At 35.7% G+C, this 14,977-nt stretch overlaps 1 protein-coding gene across 1 annotated transcript in view; it reads right to left on the bottom strand.

Moving 5' to 3' along the window:
- Positions 1-292: 292 nt before the first annotated feature.
- ATRNL1 (attractin like 1) overlaps positions 293-14,977 on the bottom strand; it is a 432,570-nt gene continuing 417,885 nt past the window's right edge. Inside the window, exon 29 of the mRNA XM_059852017.1 lies at positions 293-4,202. Within this exon, the coding sequence (XP_059708000.1) occupies positions 4,078-4,202 (125 nt within the window). The 3' untranslated portion in view covers positions 293-4,077. The remainder of the gene's footprint in view (positions 4,203-14,977) is intronic.

Genomic DNA, 14,977 nt, shown 5'->3' with positions numbered 1-14,977 from the left:
ATGAAAGAAAAATTGCATTAAATAAGGAAAAGCTGAAACAACATATGCATGGCCCTGAGTTGTACAAGCCCAGATTATGCAAGGACTTTTTTTGCCATCTTTGTGCTCTCTTGTCAGTATTTAATGAGGAAGTACAACTGCAGACAGCATGGGAAGTTCTGGCCACCTGCAGACATCTCTGGGCTTGTTATTATTTTTTATAAGCACCTAAAGTAGCCTTGGGTATTCCACACTTTATTCTAGATCTGAAATAAGTATCAGCAAACTACAGCTTTTCAGGTAATTCTGCATCTTAGACAGTGGAAAAAATACAGTTAATTTATTTCATTTTCCCCAATAATGTTGAATATTCTGAACAGGACAATTTTGCTTATAAAAAAGAGGAATTGTAAATCACCTTTAACAGAGAATTTTTCTTTATTGTCAAGAAACCTTTCAGATGCTTTTTAAAAAATTGGTAATGAAATTAGATACATAATGATTTTATAATTTAAATGAATACCAGGAAAGTTATTATGCATGAAGATTGAACATCTGTTAAAGTGATCCCAAACTAAAATTCTTACCATCAGGATTCCAGCCTCTACATTAAATTATTTAGAAAATAATTATTGCTGCAGATTTTACACATAACAAATTCCATGCCCCAATCTAAAATTGTCAAAATGTTTTTAATTTGGGAAGATGAGAGGAAACTTTATGTATAAAAGAGCAGTCAGCTATGAAAATTCTCAAATCAGATGAATTTGACTGTTCCTTAATGGTATATTCATGCCTTAACATGTCAAAAATTTGACCTTTTTTATTAAATAATATTAAAAGTGGCAACATACTGAGAACCTTTTTTTTTTTTTGTACAGGTGAACAAACATTTCATTACATTTCATAGGAATGCAATGAACAGAAGCAAACATTCTGAAGAGTGCAAATTCAATTGAAGTAGTTTCAGGATTTTATATAAATATAGAAATACAAAGAGGAACTGAAGTACTGAACCCATGTTACCATGGACAGGCTATCTCATATCTGGAACAGTAATTTGTAGCTGCTGGATTTCCCTCAGCAGAACCCACAGACTGAGGAGGGGGAGGTTGAATCCTGACAATCAGAACTTCACTGGGCCTTACTTACCAGAACAGCACTTACTCATTTATTTTTCATCCAATAGAAATCACATTAAGAGTAAAACAGGCCATTCAACATTTTCTGACTCTAAGAACGGGTTCCAAAGTTAAATTGGACAACAGGGTTTAAAAAAAATATGGCCTTTTCTTGACACAATCAAAATGGGACTGTCCAGAGAACATCTCATCTGATGTACAGTGGTCCTTACCAAAAAGTTTGCACTTGTCAACAACTAGCAAAATGTAGTTATCAGACATTTATGCTATTTATACCTTCCAAAAAGAAAGCTTTGGTATGTGTTTGCAAACTTCTTGTTTTTAAGTGTGGCCATTATATAAGTACTTTTTATTTACTTCATTATTATATGAATTTACTAATTTGCATGCAATCAGGGATCCTGGGAGTAGAAAGATACTTCAGAAAAAAAATTCTCAGAGTGAAGGGAAATGCTGAATGATCCCATGACAAACATGCTTTTCTTGTACAGTAAAATGACATTTTTACCTGAAAACACAGTGAAATGGCTGATCACTATTTGCCTATCTTCAGTGTGCAGTAAAATATTTTAATCCCTTTAAAACTCACACCTGATTTTCAAGTATTTTTCAAACTCTGCTTGAGATACAGAGGAATGTAATCCTGTATGAATGAGCACAGTCAAAACTCTCCTACAGGACTGGATGGTCTTTCTGTGGATGGGGTTAACAGTGCATTCTCAAAACACACTGTATATTTCTTATGTGAAATTCTTAGATTGAGGATAATACAGAGTTTGGAATATATTCCAGACAAGTGGCTCTTTCTTTTTCCTAAGTGTGTGCATCATGTAAACCAGTCCCATCAGTTTATATTCACTTGAACAGATTAACTTTAAAACTGGCAGAAAGGGCTGTTTTCAAAGGACAATTTTTTCACTAGGCTAAGTAGCACTGGTTCAAAGTTCCCAACAGAACCTTTAAAAATGAATTTTTAAAGTTTTAGGTTATATGAGGTCAGAATAGGCAATAAAAGTCACGAGATGGTATTATTTTAAGATAATAATCTTATTTTAAGATATGAAAATACTGAAACAATCATGCCAGTATAAGAAATAATTATACCATAATTCATAAATGCATAATTTATCAAAACAATAGAGCAATCATGGTTAGATGCAACCTAATACTCCTGTATAAGATATAACTACATACTGTACAATTGTTCCTTTTTAATAATTATTTTTTACATTTAGTCCTCATCCAAATTAAGCTGAGTACTTCTATGTATGAATGGCTTTAGGAAATAAACACAACTCACAACAGGGCTTTATTACTGCTACTGCACCACCATGGCATGCAAGTAACTATGTAGTCAACTATAAACAGTAAAATGTCATCATCTTTCTGAAATAAAAAGAACATAAAAAATACAGATATAGTAGTAAACATCAATTATCTTTTTTTATATCTTTCATATTTACCAAAAGTCTATCATTACATGAGACATTTATACCTCTGTATCACTCTCCCATACTAGGATGGTGGCAAATTTGGAGTTGAGAAACTATACTTTCAACAAGCTTGTACAAAACTACTGGTTTCATATTACACTCTGTCAGTGTGCAATGCATAAATGAGAATATGACACATCTGCTACCTGCCCCTCAGCATTCTCTTACTCTTTTCTATGTTTATGAATTTTGAGTAAATAAAAAGACCGAGGGCCATTAAAGCTGGTTGCCAGGTTATCTGTGGTGGTTACTGAGCCCCCAAAGACTAAAGTCCTTCACAAAGGAAATTCTTTCATCTGCTTTCTGTTGTTGAGTACTGATTGTGTGAGGTTCCATACTGTTGTGGGATTTGACAGCTAAAGTTGGAAGCAAGATGGATTTTTAAACATTTATTTATTTATATAGGGTAATTCCTGAACAGGTGCTAAAGTGACAATGAGATGAAATTCTGCAATTGTGAGGAAAAAAAATATCCACACTTTATTATAAAAACAAAAACAAGAGCCAAAGTGCTGACTGGGATTAATCTCTTCTGCTTACAGGTCAGGACAATATATAGGTACTAGCAAATTTCAATACTGAAATGACAGCAGGTTGAATAACAGCATTTTCAACTCTCCTTAGATTTGTAGTCTTGGGAGACTCTCTTGGGAAAAAATATTGTAAAGCAGCTTTTCCATGCTCAATTAATTTTGCTGATCATTTAGCTGGCATGGAGGACCCTCTTTGTAAAACATCCCTAATTCAGGACAAACTCTGAGGTACAGAAAAGAAAGCCCACCCATCACTCTTCTGCAGCCCAAATTATGTTTATGAGGGTTTTTTTCAATGTAAAGAAAAATAATCATTAAATGTTTCAGTCATGGTATTTAATAGAATTATCTTTCAAATATTACATGTGGTGTACTTGGGATACACCTTTACTAAATTCAAAAGCTGCCTACCTCTTCTGGGCAATGATAAAAAAACACTTAAATCCAAATGATTCTCTTTAGTTCCTGCTTGCTGGAAAGAAATCTTAATGCCAATTACAAGGAAAGAACTGTACAATCCCATTGTTACATTAAGCTGTAAAAAGATTTCCTTTAGCTTCTTGGAATTTGCTCAGTTTTCAATTATACAATTTGTTTCTTCATTACAAAAAAAATGTGAAGTTTCTCCTAGTCCTGTCCAAGGATTTTCCCTGCTCTGATATGTTCAGGATTAAGACTACTCAGTATTTTATTTTGTATTTTGTTGATACCAGGTTCCACTCTTTACTAAAGCTCATCAGGCATGCTCATACCTACCAGAAGTTAGTTCTGCTTTGGGGGATGGCAGGCTGTGTGACTATAACAGAGCACAGTACCTCATGTGTTCATCCATAGATTTGCCTCCATAAAAACTGAGGCTGTAGTATAGCTTTCAATGGAAGCCATTTAAAAAGAAAACATTACAGAATATACAATTGTAGTTTTTGACTCTCAGACACAAGTTCCTTGACGTGTTGAAAGGTGATGCTTTCGATTTCTGACTCCTGAACTCTTATCTTTACAGTCCGCAGGCTTCTGTTGTGAAATGTCTATCAGAGCACTTGCAATTGCAAGACCTGTAAGATAAATAAAAGAAAAACAAAATTTAATGCTCAGCTTTCCTGAGAAGAATTCCAGAGCAGCGTGATGGTTTCTTTCAAGGCAAGTTTATGTACTTTCCCTGAAGTGATCAGTTTCATTTCAAAGGCAGATAACAAGTTCTCACTTTCTTAAATGCTACTTGGTAACAGCAAAGAGACAGTGGAAGGAAAAAAAATGCAGTTAAAACACCAGACTGGAAATAAGGAGAACTGAATACCATTTGTGCCTCTTATTGATTTGCTGTGTGATCTTAGCATGACCTCTCTTTATGACCATTTTCCTGGTTATGTAGACCAGAAGCTTTCCAACATGAATTTTCTCATATTAAAGGTATGTGCATTGCATTTAGAAATTGAGAAAATCATCAAATCAGAAAATAAGAGAGAAACAGAAACTGCATCTAGGATAACACTGTATCCCTGAATATTGCCTTTGCAATATATATATATATATGCCTCTTTAATTTGGGAATATCCAGAAGTTAATATTTACCACAAAAAAGATATGAAAATATATTTCTAGAAAGCACAGACCTGTAAACAAGTAGTGAACCATGATGGCCTGGGTAAATTCTAAATGTTTTCAACTCACAAAACTCTTCTGGTTTGGATTCTGGTTAATTTGGTGATATTTCATGACCTGTTGCAATTTTAACAGGGTATTGCCAAGGGCATAGACCAGCATGCTTAGGAATCATAGAAACACAGAATATTCTGAGTTGGAAAGGACCCCCAAGGATCATCAAGTCCTGCTTCTGGCCCTGAACAGGACAGTACCAAGAATCCCACCCTGTGCATTGTTCACATCCTTCTTGAACTCTGCCAGTGCTGTGACCACTGCCCTGGGGCCTGTTCCAGTGCCAACCACCCTCTAGATGAAGTATTTTCTCCTAATATCCAACCCAAAGCTCTCCTGACACAACTTCAGGCCGTTCCCTCGGGTTCTGTCCCTGATCACCACTGAGCAGAGATCAGTGTCTGACCCTGTTCTTTCCCTCATGAGGAAGCTGGAACTGCACTGAGGTCTCCCCTCAGTCTCCTCCAGGCTGAGCAGATCAAGTGACCTTAGCCACTCCTCATCCAGCTTCCCTTCTAGACATAAGAAGTTAATATCTTAACAATTTACTCTTCCATTTCCTTGCTACTGAATCCTTTTTAGAAATTAGTAACTTCTAAAATGCTGTGATTAACAACACACTTAATAAAGGGTAGTCCTAGGCTTTTAAATTCACACAGGTGATATTGCAATCAAATGGATTAGGAGTATTCACATCATTTATACTTTCTACTGCAAACAAATCACAAAAACTCCATCTACATATAGCCACAATGTAGATAAGGATGGTGCTGGTTCTCCATGCGGCCCAAAACTTTTCATTCTCCAGCCAATAACACCACCACTGTCCAAGGAAGCCTTTGAAAACACTTTTCACCATGTTTAACAAGCAGTTACTATTCCTTACCTCAAGCCAATATCAAACTCAATTTATCTATTACACAGATTCCAATTTTGCAATACTTCTCATGCAATCCCTCATTACAGCTCTTATCTACTAAGAAACTGCAAAAATTGTTTTTCATGAACAAGTGTTGCTACAAGTCTTCTTTCATAAGATTTATGATCAGATTTAGTTCAGGTTTCCAGTATCCTGAAAAATCTATGCTGCTGCACACTGGTATCACCTTTCCTAAGTCACAAAAAAGTTGCAAGAATTGATAAATGTGCATCCAGATTTTAAAAACGCACGCTACTGTAAACGCTAAGTACAATTATCATTGATACATTTCAGGATATGTAAGAGCCAAGATTAATCAAGTTGATTTTTCTTACATACACAAATATTTCGTGCCATTTCAAGCCAGTGATGCTTAAAATTGGACTCTGACAAATTAAATTGTTGAAATCTTTGAGGCACCTTTAAAGTTTAGGCAGTATACTTAGGCATTAGCAAATTCAGGGATAAAACCTAAATAACATTTTGATGATTGCTTACATGTCATCCCATCTCCAAAGCTAGGCTTAGGGACTGTGCTAAACAGAAGGAGTATTATTAGTAAACAGATTTTTTAATTTAATAAGCTACTTTAAAATATATTTGGATGCATTAAGCTAACCTCACTTAATATAAAAACTAACAGAAAGGAATCCTTAGGTCTAACACTGCATACTGGGATGTACTGGCATGTTGATAGAATTCCATTAAAATCAGGTCGCTACAGAAGATCATTTTTCAAAATGTCACACAAATCATCTGATGAAATTCATTTATTATGTTCTCTACGCCCAGCATAGTTCCTTGTTATCAAAGCAATACAATTAACTGGTGGAACAATTCATTATTTCAGACTGGCAGTCTAAAGGAATTTCATTTACCAAGTCAAGCTTGTGCACAGACACTTTGAGCAAGGAGAATTTACATCAAAATAAAACAGAAGAAAATGCTGTGGCTTAAATATTCATTAAAAAAAACCCACCAAAAACAAAACATTCCCTTGATGTTTCAGGTTTTTAATCTAAATAATAAATGTGAATACATTTACAGTCATTGAAGTTGGAACTGTAAATTGTACAGTGCTCGAGATGTGTTACCTCAACTCCTAAGTTATTACATTTACCCTGCTTCTCTGAATGCTGCTCTTTAGGTATCCTACCTAACATCAACCTGGTATTTTCCAAATCAGTACATGGTCTCTGGTTGCTTCTGACTCTTGAGCAGAGTCAGAATATGGCAGAAAGGAACAGTGGAGTCAGTAAGGATCCCACATGGAGACTCAATGGGTCACCTCTAATTTCTTTAAATTCAATCTTAGTTGCAGAACCAGCCCTATTTTTAAATTTAGTTTGTTTTCCTACAAAATGTTATAGAAATAACCTGACCTAGTTCTATGCAGCTCAAACAACCTCTAGCTGGTTTTAAGGATCTGCATGTACAAGTCATTAAGAAGTAAGCCCAGTCAAATTGTAAGTGGAAAGTATATTTCTGTAAGAGATAATTGCATCCACAATGAGGAAAACACCAGAGGAAGCAATATGAACTTGGTTATCTTTAGCAGAACTATTGTCTTTCCTAATGGAAGTTAAATGTTAACAGTTTATTCTCAGGAAGTCTCTAATCATAAAATTACTGGGGTGTGAATTTTTTCCTTTTTTTTTTTTTTTAACAATAGTGCAAAACTATTAATCAGTAAAGGGATAAAATACAGCAAATCAAATGAGATTACCTTGAAAAGCGCATTCACGATTTATATACAAACAGCCCTTCAATCCTGCATTCAAACCAGAGCATCTGAAAAAGTCATTGATTCTGAGATGCTCTCCTCCCAGCCTCTGTAAAAACAGGCAGTACTATATATTTTAATTTTGCAGCAAAACAGCTTCATTAGGCGTGAAAGGTTAATTGCAGGTTTAAGTGCAGTTCAGGGAACAGTGCACGGGTCTGTGGTGAATAGCACAGTCTGCTACAGGAAGGCTGAGTGCTATAAACTGTTTGCCCTGCTGAAATGTTTTACTACCTCATTTACTAACTGTCTTCTTTTACTGCTTGTATTTGTAGTTCTTCTAAACCTTTAATAGCTACAGTTTTATTTCACTGTAATCAGATTTAAATGGAAATACCCATGCTGGGATGTTTAAACATTTTTCCTCTGATTGTATACAACTACATTTGAACTGATGTAAGGCTACACTATCTCTCAAAGTAGGAAAAAACCCTACATTGAAAAAATTAGTCTTACATAATGGTGTGCATATTTAAAACCTTTTTTTCCTCCTCTATTGTTCAATTTAATGAGAAATGCATGGAATTCTTACTATCTCTTTTGTTAAAAGTAAAGGAACAAAGAATGACCTCAGATTAAGCAGGTAACTGGAAATGTTTCCTTTCAATTTGAATATGCATTATTCAGACATAACATTTGGATAGATGTCTTCATTTGATTAAATTTCTACACGTCATTGTTATGCAGAATCAGAACATTCAGAAACCTGAAGACAATAAAATAACTACGAGTCAGGTAGATCAATTAGATTTGTTTGACATTTCAACCAAAATTATAGTCATTGTTTAAGGTGACTTTAAGCAACGAAAATAAAATGCCAGCTGCCATACAGAGAGACTTAAACAGAAAAGACTGGGTAAACACTATATTATTAAAGTCACAGCTTCACCCTTCAGTGCCCACAAGGCTTTGTGTTCCTTCCATCTGTTAATTCTTTAGAGAGTGGCATTACTGTACATGCTCACCCCATTCTGGACAGACTCCTTTTATCATAAAGGATCTCTTACTAAAAATATTGCCATTGTGGAAGACTTACTGCCCATGGAAGTCTGTAGAAATGGATCAGAGCTGTTTGAAGATGCACTAAATGATGATAATCACAGACTGTGGTGCCTCATGAAAGTCACCATAGCACACAGTGAAGCAATGGAGGCAATTTCATGTTCATCAATAAAACTGTCAGTTATAATGTAGGGAATTTTAAGGAATTCTGCCATTTATCAATATCTCAAGTCTATAAAAATACTTTTTGAAAAGTACACAATGTATATCATATGTGAATTAATGGTATATGCATATGTGTGTGTATATATATATACACACACACACATCAAAATTATGTAATAATGTAATATAAATATGCCATTATGTAACAATTTTATATATATGCACACACACAAATCATATACAATCCCCCCAGTTAATAATGAAGTTTTGTATTACCTACTTCTTAATTTGAAGGAACAGATGACATTGACCATCATGTTTATGGAATGAACACATTTATTCTTCAAAGAAAAAAAAATATGTTCATTATGATGTCTGTAATAGTGGGGGAGCATAGCATTCTAGAAGCAGTATAACATTCTAGAAGATTGTTACTAGGCAGTATTTCTGAGTACCCATGGAAGAAATTCTCTCACATTCTATGAGATACTGTGCTAGAAATAGTCATATTCAATTTAGTTGTTTAGCAATATATTCACAATTTTCTGGTTGTTCCTGTGTTCTCAACCAAACTGCCTCCAAGCAGCCCAACTCAGGCTTCATTTTCATGACTGAAAAGGCCAGCCTGTTCCTTGTGCTGCATACTCCTCTGCTATGGATCAAGTCAGGCTGGGAGATATCCAAAAGGCACATAAAACAGAACCAGAACAAATTTAGCATTTAAAAACGTGATGCACAGAGCCCTCTCCTAAGAAAGTACAAACCTGATACACGAGTACTTTCCAGGAGAAAAATTAAGAGTCATCTGAAGTTCAAGACTGTATATGGCAAGAAGAAGACAACAGATCTAAGTTCATTTCAAAGTCAGAAAATAGTCAAATCCTTCATGTGTATCTGAGTTTCCTGATCTGGCAGGTGTGCCTAGACAGTATCCAGAGATCGCAGACTTAGTCACAGAGAAAAATAATCATAAGCATCTGCCAAGAACAATAAGTGTCTTCAGAGCCTGTCATATTGAATGCTTTTTTTATTTGAATTAGATTATTTTTAAAAGGACAAGCTGACAGCACCTCAAATTCACAGTCTTTTTATGGGCTTCTCTTCCTGTTTGGTGCATGAATGTGTATTTTAAGTTGACACCGTTCTTACTTTTGGAAAGATATATTAAACAAACTAAACTAACAAGGAAATTACTTTGGGCAAGTAACCTCATCATTTTTTTTTCCAGTGATAATTTTTGCAAGATGGGAAGACAGCCAAGAGGTCAGGAGGTATGTTTTCCTTTTCTTTTGCATATAACTTAATTAAATAAGGAAAATATGTGACAGAGCTTAAACCATAACAATAATAAACTAAATAATGATAGTGTGGAATTAAATAGCCACACACTAGTAGAGAGAAGATGTCATGCTCCTTTTTATTACACCTTTGCCATTTAGTAATAAGGGCTATCTATAAGGGACTAAGAAATTCTTATTCCCAGAATAGACTTATAAATTACCTGCTGTCAGTTTGTGGGAAATGCAGACTATACAATAAAGGCTCTTAGAAGAAATGTTCATCCTTTCCCAAATTTTCTCACTGTGAAAAGGAAATGGCCCTACATATTTGTGTGAAATATTTGTATTCCACAGGGCCAGTAGGGATTTTTTTCTCTCTCTTTTTTTTTTTTTTTTTTTTTTTTTAATGCAGTCAGGCAGTTCTCCTTCCCTTTCAGGGTGAGATATCCATAGTTTGCTCTGAAATCCAGGTCTGTACAACATCTGGTGCCTTTCAACAATCCAGCCTGCCAGTGACTGAGAGCCAGCATGGGTTTTTTGGCCTCTCTGGATATGGACAAAGGGAAGGTGACAATGCACTCTGCGATGCTTCAAAAGGTGTCCTGGTGAAGTGGACCCAGTGGGGAGCTGGAGATTCTACAGTAATGGAATGGGGCAATCTAACATTGATTCACTGGAGCTTTTTTCTCCCACCCTCTTTTCTCAATTCAAGCCCTCCTGGAACACAAGAAACATGGGACCATTAAATTGTTTAGGTTGGAAAAGACCCTTATGATTATGGGGTTCCAACCATTAACACTGCAAAGTCCACCAATAAAACATGTCCCTGAGTGCCACATTCACACGTCTTTTAAACACCTCCAGCAAAGGTGAGTTCACCACTTCTCTGGGCAGCCTGTTCCAGAGCCTGACAACCCTTTTGGTGAAGAAGTTCTTCCTAATAGCCAATCTAAACCTCCCCTGGTGCAACCTGAGGTCAAATCTTCTTGTCACATTGTTTTTACCAGAATGATAATAAACACACCAAAAAAGGAATAATCTACTTAGAATATGTGCAAATCTCATGCAGATTAATTCCTTGCTGCTCTGCCACTGTATATTACACATCATGCATTAAAATGCAAGTAATTACACATTTTTCTACAATGGACAGTAATATTTGAAACATTTGGATTACATTTTCAGTTTGATTACATCTCACTTCCATTGAATCATTTATCCACATGCTATGAAAAACATCTCTATTCTTGTGATGTTGTGCAGCCGTTTAATTTGTTTTCAAGAAAATCACTATAAACTAATTTGCTACTCTGCAAGAATTTGGTGAGATGCATTAATCATGCCAGAATCTAATTTGGTCTTGTAAACCTATTTCTGCAGAAGAGAAAAAGTCTACTCAGAATATTGAAGAAGCTCTATTTTCACTTAGTTTTAGGAATACCTGGTTTAATACAAACAAAATCATAATTGTTTTTTTTAGAAGTCAGTATCACAGTTATGGGTCAGGTGGGGTTAGTTTATGAAACCCTCTATAGTAATTAGACAAGTCTGGATTGCAAAAGTCTCCTCAAATCTGGTACACTCAAGGTTGCCTGTACAGCCTCATTTTACTCTTTGTCTCTATCTTCAGCAAACTCTTTTTACTTGGATCATGGATGCAAATCAGAGCAAAATGAAGATATGAAAGCTGTAAAAAATTGTGAGCTTGAGTTACAACATTTTGAAAGCTCTTTACCCAAACCCATTCATGCAATTGGATGCTTTAACCACTGTGATGAAAGGTAAAGTCTCACTATACATCATGAGAGGAATGAACACCTGTGGGACAGAGATTTATCATCCATACAAACAGACTGTGATTGGCCATTATTACAGGGCTGAATTATATTTCATGCAATTCAGTAATCAGAATATTTCTCTGAGTGTGTGAAAATCTGTGTGTGAGCATCTGGGAAACAGAGCAGGCTGGAACACAACTGAGCAATCAGGAGAACACTCAGAAGGAGAAAAGGCAGCAGTAGTCACTGGGTTTTTTTTCCCTCCAGAGGGGCCTTTCTGGCAGGGGGTGATTTAAAGCAGATCTCTTTCTGTCTGTAGAGGAAATCTGGGGTGATAAACCTCGCCAGGTGAAATTCAGTTTTTATGAATACCTCCCTAATGTTCCATCTGGTGATAACACACACTGTCAGATTTGTGGCTTTACTACTCTCCTCCTCAAGACAAAACACACCACCTTAAAGACAATAGGTTTAAGGGCCCAAAAGGGGCCAATTCTGCCCACGCTGGAGATAAAACAATACTACTTACATTACCATTTACTTTTAAGGAAGAATATTAGAACAATAATCCTCTAAGATCCTTCTTCTCTCTCTTGAACCTTTTATGTTGCAGGTGCCAGGATTTTTTTCCCTTGTCAAAAAATTTTATTTAAATCAAAAAGTACTGAATATGTTCATGCAAAGAAATTATTGTAGTTCACCATAAATTCAATAGGATTACAGCTCAATCAGCAGTAGGTATGATATCTGCAGTGCTTTTCCATAGAGAATTCTCATTTTAAAGTTTTGCTTTTGAAGGTTTATGAAGTACTGGGCTTGTTTTCCATTTCCAACATGCTGGTGCAACACAGCATCACTCTAACCACTGCTTTTATACAAATTTGTTTCTGCCCAAATAGCAAGGCCAGTTTTTCAGTATTCTGCTGATGTCCAATTAGACATTTAGAACATCCCCAGCTACATAGCCAGGAGTCACTCTGAAAAAACAAATGATCTTGGGAGGGAAACACAGAATTAAGTCAACGGGACAGAAATGTGCTGAGAATTTTGAACCATATTTTGAATATCACCAAAGTGACAACTTCAGGGTCCTCAGGATCTCTAACAAGGTTATTTGTAGTTTCAGTAATTTTAATGTTTGAGAACAATGAAAAAGAAAAGAAAAAGAAAAAAAGAAAGATAAAGTCACAAATGCCCTGCTGTCAGTATTAGGGTGGCTCCATTAGCAAACCTAACATCAGCATACAAAGAATATTGATTTTTGGTAAAAGACTGAAAAGCTCACACCATAAAATAAAGATTTTAATCCCCAAACATTTTGTACAAATAGCCCTACCACAATTATGGTCTGCACTGAAAGAGAATAATTCTGGATGGGATTCCAGTACAGACAAGTAAGCTAAACAGCTACTCATTTATTCTTTACTGAATCTTCTATTTTACATTGAAAACACCATGTTCTGACTGTAACAGGCAAAATTACACACTTAGACCTGTCAAATTGTATGGAAATAGGTTTCCATTTTAAACACTTCATTACATACACTTACTTGGTCCTGAGCAGTCAATATAGATAAATATCAGTAAAATGATAGTAGAAGAGCACTGTTTCTGCTTGTGTGACACATTCAGATACAGCAAATGCCTGAAACTGAGAGATAGTAATACAATGGCTGCATATCACTGTAAATTATTGTATTATGTGTCCTAGTTTGGAGAGGAAGCACTGGAAAACTGATAGTCCACAGTCACAGCTTGCCACCTACCTCTGTGTGTATCCCTAATCCAACAAGTAGCACTCATTGTCTCATTCGCCCATTACATCAATAAAATTTTTGAAAAAAATGAACCCACAACACCAACACCCCAACAATTCTTGTAAAAAAAGATTATCAAACTATAACTTTTTGCCATTTAAAACACTTCTCTAAATGCCTGTGGAAAAAAATGAGAAAGATTCTGCTGGCACGCCAAATTCAGATTCCACAATTCTCCTGTTAGGATCAACATCCTTCAGAAGTGCAGAAGCTATGAAATATTCCTCTTGGGATCTCATTTGGCATAAATCTCAGCCTGATTTGCACACCTGTTTTTAACACAACAAAACAAGATCTCTAACTCATGGCCTATTGAACAGGGCTCGCTACTAAATGGATGTGGAAATAAAAAGGCAGAAACCAAGTGAAAGATACAGTCAAGAAAATCTCACAAAGTCCACTTCTCAACAGTGTCAGCTCCCTGAAGATGCACTCAATGAAAATACACCAAAGAGTTACTGCAGCAGCCCATTCTCATCAATATTCATGTGAGCAACAAATTGATGAAATGGAACCATGGACTAGAAGATGGTTCTTCTAAAAGAACCATCCTGACAGTGGAAAACTCCAAGCTCTATGTACCTCTTACATAGAGCTTGGAGTTTTCCAATGTCAGGATGGTTCTTTTAGACAACAGGCAAAATTCAGAGCAATTCTGTGCATTGTTCCCAAAATTTTCATCAGAAATAGCTGTGCTGTACAGAGCACCATGCTGTCTTTGTGTTTCCAGGATGTGATTAGGAGCTAGTTTTCATTTAAGCATTTTCAAAAAAGCTTTTACTATGTGATGAAGGAGAAACAAACCTTCAGCAGGACATTAGAACTCCCTTGCTGCAATTGTGCTAAATCTCCCATCTGTTTTTTAAAAGCAGAAATTGCATTGAGGCTTCTATTTGCTATTTAACTGCTGACCTTTTTTCCCCTCTGTTTTTTCCCATATGCTTTTTGATCACACGTGAAAAACTTAGTTTTGGTTCCCTTATTTCCTGATTTTCTATATTTCAATTAGATTTTAATGGCTATATATACAGTGATAATGATCCAAGAGTGTTTTGAATGAAATCTGTTTTGTATTTCCCAGCTTCTGAGAGCTGCCACAATTTGAGAAACTTTCTTCTGTAGCCCCTGAAGTGCCTTCTATAACATAATAACATAATAAACCATGGATCTGCTCTCTCTTTGCTGTGCAATACAGCATTCTGTTTCCTACAGTCTGCTGCAGTATGATTTGCCACTATAAATAATTATCCAAAGTTATAAAGATGTAATATAAAACTATAAAGCAATTCCATTAGACACCGTACACTTGAGACTCTGAAGAAGCCATAAGAAAACATTGATTTTCATAAAGAATAGGAAAAAAGGTGACAGTGAAAATCATGGTTCATGCTTAGGATTAGTTCATTAAAAGCCTGCTGCAATTTTGGGTG

The sequence above is a fragment of the Haemorhous mexicanus genome, chromosome 7 (assembly GCF_027477595.1).
Source record: "Haemorhous mexicanus isolate bHaeMex1 chromosome 7, bHaeMex1.pri, whole genome shotgun sequence".
Classification (NCBI taxonomy): Eukaryota; Metazoa; Chordata; class Aves; order Passeriformes; family Fringillidae; genus Haemorhous; species Haemorhous mexicanus.
This window is presented reverse-complemented; position numbering and strand designations above follow the sequence as displayed.